At 38.0% G+C, this 16,969-nt stretch overlaps 1 protein-coding gene and 1 long non-coding RNA gene across 9 annotated transcripts in view; one reads left to right on the top strand and one right to left on the bottom strand.

Moving 5' to 3' along the window:
* The window catches only part of LOC129436164 (uncharacterized), a 16,621-nt gene extending 12,054 nt beyond the window's left edge, over positions 1 to 4,567 (bottom strand). Inside the window, exons 1-2 of the long non-coding RNA XR_008641733.2 lie at positions 4,358 to 4,567; positions 4,082 to 4,255 (exon numbers count right to left, since the gene is read on the bottom strand). This is a non-coding gene — a long non-coding RNA (uncharacterized lncRNA). The remainder of the gene's footprint in view (positions 1 to 4,081; positions 4,256 to 4,357) is intronic.
* Positions 4,194 to 16,969, top strand: grap2a (GRB2 related adaptor protein 2a). Of its 8 annotated transcripts, none has more exons than XM_055194110.2 (9): positions 4,194 to 4,341; positions 10,615 to 10,692; positions 11,065 to 11,184; positions 11,464 to 11,555; positions 11,702 to 11,821; positions 14,586 to 14,769; positions 15,012 to 15,116; positions 16,037 to 16,135; positions 16,255 to 16,969. In XM_055194110.2, exons 3-9 carry the CDS (start codon positions 11,107 to 11,109, stop codon positions 16,429 to 16,431), a joined length of 855 nt encoding a protein of 284 aa, XP_055050085.2. In that variant the 5' UTR covers positions 4,194 to 4,341; positions 10,615 to 10,692; positions 11,065 to 11,106; the 3' UTR covers positions 16,432 to 16,969. The 8 variants fall into 8 exon arrangements, with proteins under 8 accessions (XP_055050085.2, XP_055050083.2, XP_055050084.2 ...); XM_055194108.2 differs by having other exon boundaries at positions 11,062 to 11,184; XM_055194109.2 differs by having other exon boundaries at positions 10,615 to 10,722.

The following is a 16,969-nucleotide window of genomic DNA, read 5'->3' as shown; positions in this document are numbered from 1 at the left end:
CAGTTTATTGTTTAAAATGGTCCGCAAATGTGCGTTTCATATATGTAACACGTGACCTTTCTACGTCACTACGCATTTACGTGAGGTCACACTGGCACATCACAGGACCGGACCTAGACAAGAAGTTGTGGTTTAAAAGTGCATATTTTTTATTTTTCTTGTCAAAAATGACAATTGTTTCGCTAGATAAGACCCATATGCCTCGTTTGGATCGTTTATAGTCCTTTGAAAGTGTTGAACTAGGTATTAAGTGTATTAGAGTCCATTGGGGTGGGAGGGGTCCTGCAATGTTTTCCTCTTCTCGGCTGAACAAGGAAGGACGTCGGCATTTTGGATGGTGGTGGTGAGTGGATTATCTGGATTTTTTTTTGGGAAAATGGACTAATCCTTTAATGACGTCTGATGTGGCACAGTTTTATTTCACCATGTCACTTTTTTAACCATATGATATGCTGCTTGCTAGTGCAGTGAGCATTTGTTTTAGAAATAAATTTGTGTAATGCAAGATGATTCATGAATAATTTCTGTCTGTTTTCTAGAAAGAGAAAGACTGTTTGTTTAAATGTGTATAGCTGCTAGTGAATTTTGCATGTATATGGCCTACATATTGATGGACTAAAAGCTAACACGCATAAACTGAAAGCCACAAAAAGCCTTAGTTGATTTCACAGAGTAAAAATACTGATACTTTTAGCAGCATATGATATGTTAACAATGCATAGACTCATAATTAATCTGACAGCGCATTGTCATGGTCTCTCGCTTAAAGGTCAATAACAGATAATGAGATTTAAGATTAGAAGTATTTCACCTCGGTTATTCATCTGTAACTGCAACGTGCTTCTTTTTGGTTTTATTCAATGGTTTTTACAATGCAGATTATAAGAGGTCAGGTTTAAAGCGTTGCCATGGAGAGAGAAGTGAGTAATTTCACGTCTCCTCTGGTTTAGCTCACCTGCTTGCCTCCGCTCTGCCGAAGTCAAATAGATTGTGAATCACATTACCAGTGATTTAACCAGAAATGCAGAGCGGTGAGAACTCGCTCTCTGGACTCTCCATCCACTTCCAAAGAGAGAGGCGGAGACTAGGAATGCAAGCTGGAAACATCGACGTGTCAGGGAATGATGCTCGGAGAGAATGAAAATAGAAGCATATGCTGGACAGAGTAACAATAAATATGAATTAATGGAGGATGGAAGGAGATGAGTGACTGCTGGGAGTCAGTAAGGAGACATTGTTGTTTCAGCATGAGGGACACAACCCATGAAGGGCCCATCTGCTCAATAAAAGAGAGGAAGCAAAAGCTAGATGCTTTTATTTGTGGTTCATTGTGTGGCTGTGATCATTTTAAAAGCACTTTCTTCAAATATTTATAGGTCTTCGATTATTAATGGTCTTTGTAGCATACAGTTACTGCCCGATTCGAAATCTTAAAGGTTTTATGTATTTGTATGCATGCACGTGGTCAAGACACACAGGGAATGAGGGAGAGAGCAAGCATAGAAATCTGTGCTTTTACATTCCAGATGTAGTAGTTCTGCTAAAAGCTAAACACTGCCACCTGTTGTTGATTTAGAGTATGACTTTTTATTCTTCACAGGCATGAGGACAAATACAGAACTGCAGGAATTTGCAGTTATCAGACCCTCCTAAAAATACAATAAATCTGATTTATATATAAATGTCATCTCTCAAGTAATGCAAAGCTTGATATCCCTTTCCTGTACTGTAGCTCAATTGGTACAGCATTGCATTTGCAAACCAAAAGCTAAGTTAGTGGGTTCGATTACTAAAGACCACACATGCTGATAAAAAATATACCGTGATATATACATGGAATATTCTGTAAGTCGCTCTGGATAAAAACATCTACCAAACGCATGAGTGTATTAAGCCAGTCCTTCAGTATACGACCTCAGATCTAAACAAGCCGCACAAAGACAGTTTCTATTTTTTGCAGATCTGTCGATCTGTTGATCAATTCTCATGGGCAGATAGAAAATTCCAGCAGGAGCTCTTACCTCTCCATGGAGACGTGTACGGAGAGGTGGACGGAGATGAGCTGAGTCTTATTAATGTTCTATGCCCTACATGAAATCATACCTGAAACCTCATAAAGATATTTAAAGGGCACATATTATGCCCATCTTTACAATCTGTAATATACACTCACCTAAAGGATTATTAGGAATAGAGTATCCCAAAGATGCTGGAAGTAGCCATCAGAGGATGGGTACATGGTGGTCATAAAGGGATGGACATGGTCCGAAACAATGCTCAGGTTGGTCGTGGCATTTAAACGATGCCCAATTGGCACTAAGGGGCCTAAAGTGTGCCAAGAAAAAAACATCCCCCACACCATTACACCACCATCACCAGCCTGCACAATGTTAACAAGGCATGATGGATCCATGTTCTCGTTCTGTATACGCCTAATTCTGACTCTACCATCTGAATGTCTCAACAGAAATCGAGACTCATCAGACCAGACAACATTTGGTGAGCTCGTGCAAATTGTAGCATCTTTTTCCTATTTGTAGTGCAGATGCTGTTGTTGCCCCCTCCACCTCAAGGTTGTGCATGTTGTGGCTTCACAAATGCTTTGCTGTAAACCTCGGTTGTAACAAATGGTTATTTCAGTCAAGGTTGCTCTTCTATAAGCTTGAATCAGTCGGCCCATTCTCCTCTGACCTCTAGCATCAACAAGGCATTTTCGCCCACAGGACTGCCGCATACTGGATGTTTTTCCCTTTTCACACCATTCTTTGTAAACCCTAGAAATGGTTGTGCCTGAAAATCCCAGTTTGTGAAATACTCAGACCGGCCCGTCTGGCACCAACAACCATGCCACACTCAAAATAGCTTATATCACCTTTCTTTCCCATTCTGACATTCAGTTTGGAGTTCAGGAGATTGTCTTGACCAGGACCACACCACTAAATGCATTGAAGCAACTGCCATGTTGTTGGTTAATTAGATAATTGCATTAATGTGAAAGTGAACATGTGTTCCTAATAATCCTTTAGGTGAGAATAAGCCTCAGGTGTGTCCAGAATGTGTCTGTGAAGTCTCATTTATTGTAGCATGTCCAAAATGCCCCCATTTGGGTGGCATGCATTGCTTCATTGGTTCATTAAGTGATGATAAAATCAGGAAGAACCTAATCCTGTTATTTATTGTAGCCTATCTCTGCTAAACAGTCCACTGCCTGTATGAGCATGTGGCCCAGCTGGACAAGAGCCAGTCTTTAAAGAGCAGGAAAGCCCCAGGGAGCTACCTTAAACACAGTATGTACATTGACCTGTGGGCTGGTGGCTATTAATTACACCTAAGTGAAGGACCCTACGTGTGCCAGTCTGAGTGTGGGCTGGTCAGGTCAACACAAAGACACAGAACTGATTACACGCAATATGAAGTGGCAATCTGCCAGCGCAGCTATAACCATTAACATATCCTTCTGTCCACCTCTCTCTCTCTCTTTCATTGGCTTAATCTCTTTCTCCTCCCCTGCTGAAAAAACAGCATCAAACCAGCATGGACCAGCATTATGCTGGTCTATGCTGGTTTGATGCTGGTTTAGCTGGTCCTAATGCTGGTTCGGTGCTGGTTTAGCTGGTGCTAATGCTGGTGCTGATGCTGGTTTAGCTGGTGTTCACTAGCAAACCAGCACCAAAACACAACATATGCTGGTCTTGCTGGTATGCTGGTTTTTTTAGCAGTGTCTCTATTGCAACTTCTCTTTGTCAAGACCAGGCAACCACTTTTTATAATAAATAACTCAACTTCATTCTCTGTTAGCAAGGATGTAAGAAACGGGTACAGTATCCTATCAGAGCTCTGCTTGTTGGTACTTTTGGAAATTTATTGTTTCGTAATCTTTGTAAGTCGCTTTGGACAAAAGCGTCTGCTAAATGACTACATTTAAATGTTTAGCAAATGCTGGCAAGATGACTGACTAGAATGTCACTCATTTATTCATGCCATCAGCAAATCTTTTTCAATCACTAATAATTGGTCATGAGCTTTTTCTGTTTCACTTTCTCTCTCTTTGGTCACCATCTGCTGCATGCAGGGTACTCACCTCCTCTCCTCACTGGCACAGAGAATGGGTCCGAGCAGTCGCCATGGTAACGAAACTCCATCGTCAGCAATAAAGTTATCACTGGAAGTGCACACGTGAGTGATTGTGTCACAGCAAGTGCCTCAGCTGGATTTAATACATGGAGTGTGACTCTGGAGATTATGTTTCCACACGCTGAGACGAAAAAGAAGAAGTGTCATTAGACAGTTACTAAAGAACAAAGAACGCCAACAGGAAAATAAAGACATCAGTTGAAATGGGTACGACACACTTAACTTTTTCTTTTCTCAGATGTTCTCGGTTTGCTACCAACTGTTGCATGTTTCTGCACACACTACCAGGAAATGACTCAATAGGTTTTGTGTGTGAAATGTATGCTTAATCTGAGTGTGTTATACTGAAAGGATTTTAAAAGAGACATGAAAAGAAAAAGTACAGAAATAAAAAAATCTGTCAAATGGTATACTGCAGTAATTCAATTAAACTTCCCCAGCACATTTTCAATATGACCAGGTTTATGTTTTCAGAAATGAATGTCAGATAAGACTCTAAATATGCACATTTTTCTTTGAAACCATTTGGTTCTCATTACTATATTAAGAAGTAAATAATGTTTATTTTTTCTGTTATAATAAGGTTTATTATATAGAGTAACTAAAATGTGTTTATATATGTGTAGTGTGATCATATATAATTATTTCTCATTCTCTTTATTAGAATACAACCATAAAATACAGAAAATGTGTATGTAGTATTAAAAACAGTATAAAAGTATAAGCTGAAGTGTCAAGTTTTTATGGTAAACTCCCCTTCCACTTGAGCAATAGCAGGCAGCTGCAGGATCTCTTAAACCTAAATGAAATTAAATCCTAATTTCTAATTCTAATCCTCTTTAGTGTCAAGAGAGGTCACACTAAATACTGACTGATGCCTAAAGAAGACATTTAGTTCTGTAATTTTGTGTACATATTTCCTGTACTTTCGGTTTGTATCTTAAAAAAAGAGTGAAAAATAAATATGTATGGACATTAAAACTTTGCTAAAACAACAAAGCAGGTTATGCATATGATTTTATCTATTTGATGTCTTTGTAAAATCTTTGTTAATAAATTGTTAATGTGATTTCAAGTTCATTTGCTGTAAGATGTAAGCTCGTGTCTGGCAGTTCATGCTGAAGAAGGAAGTCTGTTGCAGATGCTGACTGATAAATTGGGGAGAGGTTTAAATATACCAAGGAGTTAATAAGATAACATCTCAATTAGCTATAAATGAACTACTTCTCGAGCTTTCGATGCTGCTGACTGCACTGTACAAGTTTCACAAAACATTAATTTCGGAGTTGGATTTTTGTACTTGAACATTTGACCAGAATGCAAACATTTATGAAAACTGAAAAGGGATTTTTATTTTAGCAAATGTCTCTTTAAACAGTCTTTTATCGGACAAAACAAGGTTTGATTTGCTGTGTTGCATTCTTGTTGAAAATATAAAAAATGCATAGTATCTCTACTAATGTTATACATTGAAAGTTAAGCTGAAACATACATTTTAAACCTCTTTATAAATTGCAATTTTGTGACTTAATTCTTAAAACAGCAAACCCGTGAAGCTAAATCATCTATTTCTACGCTGATACTAATTTTATTAGTGAGAGTAACGTGATTTTCAATTATTTTTAGCCTACTCGAAATGTTATTTCTGCATTTAACCCATCCCATTGGGATAGCAATGACAGCTATCCCAGCAGCGCCCGGGGAGCAATTGGGGGAAAGATGCCTTGCTAAAAGGCGCCTTAGTGGCAAAACCTCAGTCTCAAGACAGACTCAAACCGCCGATTTTTGGGTTACAAGCGCAACTCTCTAAACATTAGGCCATGACCTTAGATCATCCCCCTCCCCCCAAAAAAGTTTGTTAGATCTTATATTAGAAACACTCTGGAGCTGATCAATTTTAGGCAACTTGCAAACCTACAAACTTGAGCATACACATTATTTCCCTTATTTCGTTATTTTCCTCTTTCCATATTACAACACAAACACACACACGCACACACACTATAAGTACTAAGATAATAAAGCCACAGTCTAACATGTTTTGTAACAGGCAATTTCCTGCATTAAGTCTGTAATATTATCCCTACCTTGCACATTAATAATACCAACATCTACATAATTCTAGCAAGTTCTTTAGACATATGAGTTACCATAAAGCAGTGTTTCTCAAAGTGTGGGGCGGGCCCCACTGGTGGGGAATAGGAACATTACAAGTGGGGCGTGACAAATATGAGAAAATCTATTAATTCAATTATTTATTGACCATACACTCAAAACGGCACATTTAAACATAAACCTAGCTTAAAACTTAAATCAATCAGACTGTAGAAAATGTCACACGGTAACTTAAAGCCTAGCTGATTACGATTTTGTTCGGGCGATTGGGACAGGTGGGGCTTGGAACTCTTTCCTACCTCCAAAGTGGGGAATGGCAGAAAAAGTTTGAAAAACACTGCCATAAAGCCTTGTTAATAAGCCAATGCAGTTTTCTTTTAATGCATGAATAATAATTTTGACATAAAGCCAAGCCTGCATCTCAGATAGGCCTATTCGAGCATTGTTTATATCCTGTACTGGGGCAGTAATTACATAAAATATCAGGATACAGCAACGGAATCCCTCAGTTCTGCAATCTGACCTGTCTAAGGTCATGTTCTGTGTTCTGTCAGCAAACAAATTCATATTATTGACAGATAAGGAAGGATTTGTAAGAAAAAGGGGGTTAGGAAATTATAAAATATTTATAGCCAAATATTTTCTTTCTTTCATTCATTCTTTCTTTCTACTCCTATTTCACTAATCATCCACATTGCTTATTGGCGTTCCTCTGCCTCCGTTTTTACAGTTTGTGAATAGTTTAACATATAAATAAACAGGTGTAGATTTTAGTCCTGTTGGGGCTGTTGTTTGTGGGTTTAGGTCGTGGCCTGATTCCTGCAGGTGGTTTAGTTTTGAGAGAGAGAGAGAGAGAGAGAGAGAGAGAGAGAGAGAGAGAGAGAGAGAGAGAGAGAGAGAGAAACCACACATTTCCAGCAAGTTCGTCTCAGCTTTGTTTCCTGTCGCATGCTTTGCCACTTTAGCAGAGCTGTAAAAGTTGCGTGTTCCTTATAAGTGCAAACGTTACTCATACAACTTGGCAGATACGAGCGACCTATAGGCTGCTATTTTAACACCCTTCATCATCAAAATGACACTTATGAATTATACTGTCAGGCTAAGTCATTTTAAAAATATGTTTTGAATTATTGTCACGATACAATTTCAAAAGGATTGTATGCTAATAAAGTTCATTGCGTTGATTGTAAATGGGCGGAATGAAAGGTTCCGCTCGTTCACGTGGGTGGCGTCAGGACGCGAGACCGCGCGTGCAGGTAGAAGCTGTGTAGCGGATGGTTCGTAAAGCGCAATAACGGTTCTACTGCAGGAGCTTCGCATTTTGTTGGTTGCCGCACAGCGAAACAGCGGTAAAGTAATTTACTTTTCTTTTAGTTTTATAGCACCACAAAAGAGTTGCAAGTACCAGAAATAAATGTGTGATGTTGTTTGACAGTTGCAACAGTCAAGCCTATTAGCGATTGTGCGCGTGCCGTGAGAAACAGGCTACACATATGACCGGTTCAATTCTGCTCTTACTTGAGTTCATGTATAGCCTTTTTCTCGTTAATTGTTTGATCTAAATGTTTATGTTTAATGTTTAAAATTAGTTTTGTACACAAATACAATTTCTAAGCAAATATATTTTTGAGTTAGACCCCATAAAACAGGTGATCCACAAAAATCACAAGTGTCCATTAAGTATGAAGCTCGTGGAGTTGAGAGGATACTCGCAGTGTGCAGAACTGTAATCTAAGTAAAGGAGACTACTTGAAAAGGTTCAAATATATCCTTCGAAGCATTTGATTTGTTTACATTTTACATTTCTGTCACTCCATAATTGCTATACTTCATTTGATGACTAGTAATTTCCTAAAACACAGGATAGGTGTGTTAGAACTGTTTGTTGAATGTTTATTAAAGAGTGTAATAGTAAGTTCGTACCCCTTATTTTAAGAAATCTATTAATAAATGAACTTACTGTGCTGTTTTTCTATTTTAAGAGTTTCATTTGGTTTACATTGTGCAGTGTTCAGTTACTGTTTGCTGAACCAAAGCTTATATTAACCTATATTTTCAAGATGAAGAAACACTGGTTCTTCAAGTGCTGTAGCACACATATGAACACATACTCTATTAAAGAAATGTTCATTCAAGCAACTTCCCCTTGACACGACAGCCAAGCAGGGGGTTTCTTTGGTCTATTTTAATGCTGCTTTTTAACAGCAAAAAATTCCTTGTAATGCCACAAATATTTAACACTGCGTTTTTTTGATGAATGTTCTGCTGTTTCGAGAAGTACGATACATGTACAGTGTGATAGCGAGGAAAGATTCCCATATGAAGTCTGACAGTTTGACTTCGCAGTTAAGCACCATCATAACATGAAGAGGTTTGTTTGTTTGACCCATTTATAAAGTTTGCACTTTGAAATTACTTTAACACTTTCTGCACAAGTGTAATTGCTTTAAAAAATATAAAAAGTTTCTTTCTTTTATTGTTATTATTTCGACTATCTATATCACACCTTTGCTCCCATCTTCATTAAAAGTTAATTTCTTTGTGATCCATACAACATTGATTGTATTCTGTCTCTCAGCTTTCCTAACCTCATTCAGATTAATCCACAAATCCAAAACAAAAACAACACAGCTTCTCGCAAATTGTGTGATTGGACAGAAACGCAAACATACGTGACATTTAAAGTCATAAAAAGTCATAAATATGACATAAATATGAAATCTGTGTCACATTTTGCATTCTGTTTAATGTGAAATTGTTACTTTTTGAATGTGTGTCATTTGGCCTCTTCTGTAAGTGACCCCGCTGTACAATTGAAGCTCACTCTTCAAGACAAAATAACTGAGCTCTGTGGATCGGAAGCACATTAACATGACTGACAGATCAGCTCTCACGTCTACTGTAATCACTTCTCATCACAAAAATGCTTTTTTTCACAAGGCCAGAAGGAAAAGGGGGCCTTTAAATCCATGTCTAAGAGTGTGCTTCAGTGTAATCTACATTGGAGGTGGTGTCTTAGTTATCCTGGGTAGTATGTGTTGTTTTATTTAACAGGCAATTAGCACATTTGATGGACCAAAGACCAAATATTCAATATTGATAGGATTATAAGATGAAACATTTTTTTTAAAGATGATTCATGGTGATTCATTAGGTCAGTGGTTCTCAAACTGGGGGCCGGGGCCGCAAGATGGTAACAGGGGGTCCCCAGTTTTATGACATTTTATAAAATAAATTAATTTATCATGAATTCTTTGCAATTAAACCTAAAAAAATAAGACTACTAACCAACAGCACTACTTCATATCATTTAATATGTTTTGTTTAATCAAAAGTTGAGTTTTAAAACAGTTTCTTGTCATAAATTTTCTTTGGGGGGGCCGCGAAGGAATGCGCCATACAAAAGGGGGGCCGCACGCTGAAAAAGTTTGAGAACCACTGCATTAGGTCATCAAGATTGCACATTATTTTATACATCTGGCTCATCATGGTTGCTTAAAAATACTTTCAAAACTGTGAGACAAAATCACATGCGGTGACAAAGTACTTCCCTGAAACCTTTCACAAAGCAATAACGTATCTTATGTTCCCGTATCTTCTATAGTCTGTAAAGCATTGTGTTAGCAGTGCAAATGTCAAGGGTTTGATTCTCAATGAACACAGATAGCGGTATAATTTTTAAGGACGTTATTAACTTTTTAATTAATAAGGATAAAGCTGGACAAGAAACAATTACACCAAAATACCAGAGGAAGTAACAATAATTTAATGTTTCTTAAACCTGACACTCTTATTGGCTGTGTGTGGCACCCCTAAAAACGACTAGGTCAATGAGGGTCGAAAACACCGGAGTGTAAACGCATTAATGTATGTGTCCTTTATGTTAGAAACAAATGATCTCTGGTTTTTGAAAGTCTCTTGAGTTTGAGCTTACCAGTTACCAAAGTCCAGTTCAAATGGAATCAAAAATCACTTTTATACCCAATTAAGTGTGTGATTCAGTCTGATTATAAACTCCTATGCACATATTTCAGAGGCGAAAAGGGAGTTTTGTTTAAAATGTTCATTTTTAAAAGACTACATTGTCGTACATTGTACGTTGTTTAATATTTGCATATATATTCTTGCCTTGGGTACTGTGCTCATAACCACACCCAATATAGCCGGTCGCTTTATTTTCACTGTGTGTCACTTGTGCAGAAACAAAACAAAGCATGAGTGTAATGATACCAACACACAACAATCTCACAACAATTTATTACCAAACATCATGACTAAAGTGTTGTGCCTGTCGTGCCGTCAGCTTTCAAATTCATTGTCAATAATAATAAATTAGTTTGACATCTACTTTTGTCTCATCTTTAGGTGGAGCTGTAACCATGGCCTCTTGAAACCAGTTTATCCGGTTTATTAACATCCTCAGATCACAGAGAGCGTCTTATAGTAAGACCACCAATTAATTCATAATTATAGGTCAGTGCTTGCTGTTTATGTCTTTTTTTCCTCCTAACCTTTAAAATGATCAGATTTTTAACGTACATGAGGTCGTAGGGGAAATTTTCAACTTTTTCTTGCTCTGTTTTACAAAGACACACATGTGCACGGCACAGAAGAAAAAATAGCCAGCTAACCACAGCTGCATAGCTGATGTTTGCTAAGCAAAAGCTTCAGCATGTGTTTGACCTCTCTGGTCTCTCATTGGCCTGAGGTTAACACATTTACCCTTTTGATTCACTTTTTTGGTGCTTTTAGCACCTCGGTTTCCTCAAACCTTAAACATATCTCTTTTAATTTGATCTGTTGTCTGTGTAGCAGCACGCTATTCCTCTCCTCCCCTCAACCTCTCAGTATTTCATTATGGAGGCCAGGGGAAAATACGACTTTAATGGAACGGCGGAAGATGAGCTCAGCTTTCGAAAAGGAGACATTTTGAAGGTGAGTGATTGAGGACCCAAACTGGTAGCTTATACAGGTGTCTCATGTAATGTTATTTTACTGCACCTTCGCAGGAAAATGGATGTAGTGTCAGAAAAGGGCTAAATAGTGAAAATGTGTTTTGACCTTATGATACAGCAAAGTCTGTGATACGTTACAGTAGGAGAAAGAAATGCTTGTTGGTTAACAAACAGGACTAAAGTTGAACTGTGTTCAAAATAACATTTTTCATGTTAAAAAATGGAGAAATCTTAATGTGTATTTTTCATTTCTGCACAGATCCTTGGATCTCAGGATGACTGGTTTAAGGCAGAGCTGCATGGTCACGAGGGCTTCATACCTAAAAACTATGTTGATAGACAAACACCAAGGTGAAAGCATGATTGTGATGTTAATGTTTTCTTGCTTTTTCCTCATAACCTGTGTGTACTGTAATAGTTCATATTGTCAGTACATAAATAGAAAGAGTGAAAGATCTGCATTAGCACGTTTTTTTCTTCTTTCATTTCCTCTGCAGCTGGTTTAAAGAGAACGCCAGTCGTAGTTCGGCTGAGGAAATGCTCATGCCCCAAGAGGTTGGAGCTTTTCTGATCCGCGGCAGTCAGAGTTCTCCTGGAGACTTCTCCATCTCGGTCAGGTAAAACAGTGAGACTGAAATTAAGTAGTGTTGGGACCTAAGAGAATCATATATAAGCATATTTGTAGGAATGTGTGCATATAATTAACTAGTCAAGTACTCGTTCTGGATTAGTTGATTAGTAAAACACAGTAAATTAATTTACTTGTGCACATTTGTCGTAGTCATTAAAGAGACAGTCTACTTTTTTGAAAATATGCTGATTTTTCAGCTCCCTTGGAGTTAAACATTTTGCCGTTTTGGAATCCATTCGGCTGATCTTCTCGGGGTCTGGTGCTGCCACTTTTAGCATAGCTTAGCACAATCCATTGAATCGAGTTGGACCATTGGCATTGCAACTAAAGAGTAACCGAGGAGTTTCGATATTTTTTCTGTTTGAAGCTTGACTCTTCTGTGGTTGCATCGTGTACTAGGACCGATGGAAAATTGGGAGTTGCGATTTTCTAGGCAGATATGGCTAGAAACTATGCTCTCATTCTGGCGTAATAATCAAGGACTTTGCTGCCGTAACATGGCTGCAGGAGGCGCAATGATATTACGCGGTGCCTGAAAATAGTCCCCTGCTATTGAAAGATACTAAGGGGACTATTATGCCGGAATGAGAGCATGGTTCCTGGACATATCTGCCTAGAAAATCACAACTTTTAATTTTCCTTCGGTCTTAGGACACGATGTAACTACAGAAGAGTCAAGTTTTAAAAAGGAAAAATATCGAAACTCTTTGGTTAATTTTGAACGCGATGCTAGTGGTCTGGTCAGATTTAATGGATTGTGCTGTGCTGAAAGTGGTAGCGCCGGACCCGGAGATCAGCTGGGGGAATCAAAAACGGTAAGAAAACTCTAAGAGAGCTGGAAAATTAACATATACTTTTTTAAAAAGTGGAGTGTCCCTTTAATAAAATGAATTCCCCAATGAAATAAAAGAAATGCATGCCTGAAACCTTATCTAAATCTTATGGTAATACTGTAAATGCATGCATTCAGTGGCATTGTGGAAATATAACATTTGATCTATATTAATTTCTCAGTTTCATTTCAATATGTAATTTGTGTACTGTGTGTTTGTTTACCTTATATTAAATATAGATATATAGGTTTGTTTTTTGCCCGTATCAAGCTAGTCATTTCTATCTTGACTAATGTTAAAATGTTAATAATTTATCTGGTCATTGCACTGTCCTTCTTGCAGTGTTGTGAACAGATTTTCCCGAAAAATTCCCACAATCCCAAGACTAAAAGATCTTTATATACCCCTGAGAGCTTTGTACCTGAACCATCTCTGCCCACACACTGAGCTTATGGAAACACTCCATCAATAATGCATCAATAACATCCATCTTATTACAGCAGTCAGACAGTCCATTTGTTTCACCCAAACTCATAAATCACCTATGGCTTCACACTGACTGCATTGTGTAAGCTGGGGGAAGAGGGAGGGAGAATAAACAAGAGCTCCCTCCAGTGCACAAGTTGGGGTTTGCTATGATGCTCTGAATACTTGCTCGTTCAGTTTTTGGATTTGTTTTTTTTTCAGCCATTTAAGAATCTAACGCTTAAACACTTTCAAACCAGAGTAGATAACCTTGCTTTCTAGAGTTTAGTTCTAGTCTACTCCAACACACCTTTTTGTAATTAAACTGTAACCCTGAATAGCCTGATTAGCTGGATTAGCTGCTTTAAAACATTGTGTAGTTAGTACTATATATATGTATTTGTTAGAAGACAGAATGGCATTTATTAACCGCATGTATTATTATGATTTGAACAAGCAACTTCTTTCACTTTCATCAGGGCTGCAAAAGGTTTTTGTTGCTGGTTCAAGCCAGGTTGCTTGAGGGGAACTGCTTGTTTAATACTTTAACTCAATTTAATTTACCTGTTACTTTTCCCATTGTTTCCCAATGCACACTGTTTTAAAGCAGCATTGAAAAGCAGACCTTACTTCAATATCATAAATTCCACTGGAGCGTTTCTATTTATAGCTTGAGGAAATTTGATATATTTGTTTTTAAAACAAGCTAAAGGCGACTATGATACACTCTTAAAAAATGCTGGGTTATTTTTAACCCAGCGTTGAGTCAAAAAGGGACGAACCCAGGCCCTTTGGTTTAATTTAACCTGTGCTGGTTTGTTTTAACCCATTGTTGGGTCAAATATAACATTTTCTGGGTCAACTTAACCCAATTGCCCTTTTTGACCCAATGCTAGGTTAATAATAACCCAGCATTTTTTTTAAATGGACATATCATGAAAATCTGACTTTTTCCATGTTAAAGTGCTATAATTGGGTTCCCAGTGCTTCTATTAACCGAAAATGTGAAAACAAACAACCTAGTAACTTAAATTTGGGTAAACCATTCTCTGCAAGCATGCAAAAAATAGGTCATTGAAATTTGGCTCTCCTTGTGATATCAGAAGGAGATAATACCGCCACTAATCTGCACTATCCAACCACGGCACTGCCATTTAGTGGAGAGATCAACTAATTTGCGTGTTAAAAGACACACCCAAAAACGGCACAATTTTGCTCACCCCTACAAAGTGGCAATTTTAACGTGCTATAATAAATTATCTATGTGCTATTTTGAGCTAAAACTTCACATATGTACTCTGGGGACACCAAAGATTTATTTGACATCTTAAAAAAGTCTTGTGAATTGTCCACTTTAAATCTAAGGAAAAACTCTGGGAAAGGTGTAAAAACTGTAATATGTTTTATACAGTGTATTGTACAATTATGTCTTATTTCTTAATCCCAACACAGACACGAGCATGACGTACAACATTTTAAAGTTATGAAGGATAATAAGGGCCACTATTACCTATGGACAGAGAGGTTTACCTCCCTAAACAAGCTGGTGGATTTCTACAAGACCACCTCGATATCCAAGCAGAAAGAGATCTTCCTCAGAGACGGGAGTGGAGATGAACCAAGAGCACCTCCGCCTGTAAATATGCTCTGGATTTAAATCAATGAATACAACTTGGTTTACTATTGATATTCCATAGTGTTACTGTTAGCAGAGCTAAAGTCTTTATTATTCAAGAAAACGATGATGCAAGAGCAAATTTTAATTTAGATTTTATTGAATTTTCGTGAGCAGATTCTGTAAAATATGCTTTAGACATAACTCTGAGAGTCTGTGTAGAGCAGATTAATCATGATGTGGACCTGAATTCTTATTTTTAGTTGAGAGGTCTGCCAGAAGCTCGACCTCCCCCAGGTGGTGGTTACGGTGGTCCACAGTCTTCATCACAATATCGCAACATGGCAGATCAGAGTTACAACCAGAAGGTATATCTGTTATATCCACACGGCAACAAACAAACTTTACCTCAGTGCATATTTACTATTAAAGGAACATGCCCACATTTTGGGAATTTAGCTTATTCACTGTATCCCCCAGAGTTAGATAAGTCCATACATACCTTTCTTTTCTCATCTCTGTGCGTGCTGTAACTCTGTCTGACGCACCCCCTGTAGCTTAGCATAGCACAAAGAATGGAAGTGAATGGCTCCAGCTAGCATACTACTCCCAATAAGTGACAAAATAACGCGAACATTTTCCTATTTATGTGTTGTGATTTGTAGTCACACCGTGTACAAATAATAAGGTGATATGAGACACAGCTATCTTTTAACAGTATACATACTGGGAACTATATTCTCAGAAGGCGAAGCACTGCTACTTGGGCGGAGTGATAGTGGTAATGGACAATTCCGCTTCCAACCTGTAGGGGGAGCAAAGAGCAAAAACTCTTTAGTGTTGCTTTAAAAGATGGCTGTGTCTCAAATAACCTTATTATTTGTACACGGTGTGACTATACAAATCACAACACATAAATAGTAAAATGTTCGCGTTTTTTGTCACTTATTGGGAGCAGTATGCTAGCTGGAGCCATTCACTTCCAGTCTATGTGCTAAGCTAGCGGGGGGCTGTGTCAGACAGAGTTACAGTACGCACGGAGATGAGAAAGGTATGTATGGACTTATCTAACTCTGGGGGATACGGTGAATAAGCTAAATTCCCAAAATGCGGGCATGTTTTTTTAAAAACCCTTCCAGTTTAAGTAGCCTACACAAGGCTCCACTCATCTTTACAGCTGTTCCCATATTCTTAAATAGTTAAAGATAATTTAAAGTAAATCTATACATAATTTTAAGCCCACGTGGTTAAATGGAAGAGCTTCTTAAATAATATGCATCTTTTTCAGGGTAAGAGAGGAAGTGCTGAGGAGAGATCTAACACTGTGCCTCACACAGGGAGGAGCAGTCCAGCTCCTCGACGAAGCTCTGATAGTTTGCCTGTTCCGGTACGACACTCAAAATTCTCACAAACACGCATACAGTGCTCTCATTATAATTTATGACACTTTTTGGTGTGAATTGACACCTCTAACACTACTGTATGATGCCCGTTTATGTGTCTCAGAGGTCAGCCATGCAAGTCAAAGCTGTATATGACTTCACAGCAGAGGAAGATGACGAATTGGGCTTTAGTGCTGGCGAGATCATTGAAGTTCTGGACCGCTCCGATCCATCGTGGTGGAAAGGACGCCTGCGGGGCAGAATCGGTCTGTTTCCTGCCAATTACATCGAGCAGATCTGATACATTCCCATTTCTCGGAGGTGTGGAAGCACCATACCAATAGATAAAACATCAATCACATCATTCTGTCTCTAAATGCCTGTCTATGAACATATGGACTAACGTATGGACTGGTTGATATTTTCAAGAATGCAGTTGGATGGCTGCAGCACTGTTTAAGTGAACTGAGAAAAAGACATTCATCAAGCTATTTGTTGTTTTTAACAGTGCACAACTATGTTTCAATTTTACAAACAAGGTACGATGAAATTACTATTTTATGTCAAATTTCCCAAAAGACCATTGCCTTTGATTTATACATTTTCCTGATACAGTAACCTCTTTGTCTCCTTTACCATGCTCAGAAGTTCAATTTCCTCTTCAGTAGGACACTAACAATGAAAACCTTAATAATGTTCCTAAGTAAGATTTTTTTAGCCTAACTAAAAATCTGAAATTTGTTAAAATAAGACAGCAGGCAGAAAAGGCATTGTATGATAATTGTTTTGTTATACAGGACAGATATGACTTGAATAAATATTCCCTTTTTGTTTATAAA

The sequence above is a fragment of the Misgurnus anguillicaudatus genome, chromosome 19, assembly GCF_027580225.2.
Source record: "Misgurnus anguillicaudatus chromosome 19, ASM2758022v2, whole genome shotgun sequence".
Taxonomy (NCBI): Eukaryota; Metazoa; Chordata; class Actinopteri; order Cypriniformes; family Cobitidae; genus Misgurnus; species Misgurnus anguillicaudatus.
Note: the sequence above shows the minus strand (reverse complement) of the source record. Positions and strands in the feature narration are given on the sequence as shown.

Coding starts and splice junctions, on each gene's coding strand:
- grap2a (XM_055194110.2), top strand. CDS start 11,107: ATGGAGGCCAGGGGAAAATACGACTTTAATGGAACGGCGGAAGATGAG. Junction 11,556..11,701: donor GTTGATAGACAAACACCAAG/GTGAAAGCATGA, acceptor TTTCCTCTGCAG/CTGGTTTAAAGAGAACGCCA. Junction 15,117..16,036: donor ATCAGAGTTACAACCAGAAG/GTATATCTGTTA, acceptor CATCTTTTTCAG/GGTAAGAGAGGAAGTGCTGA.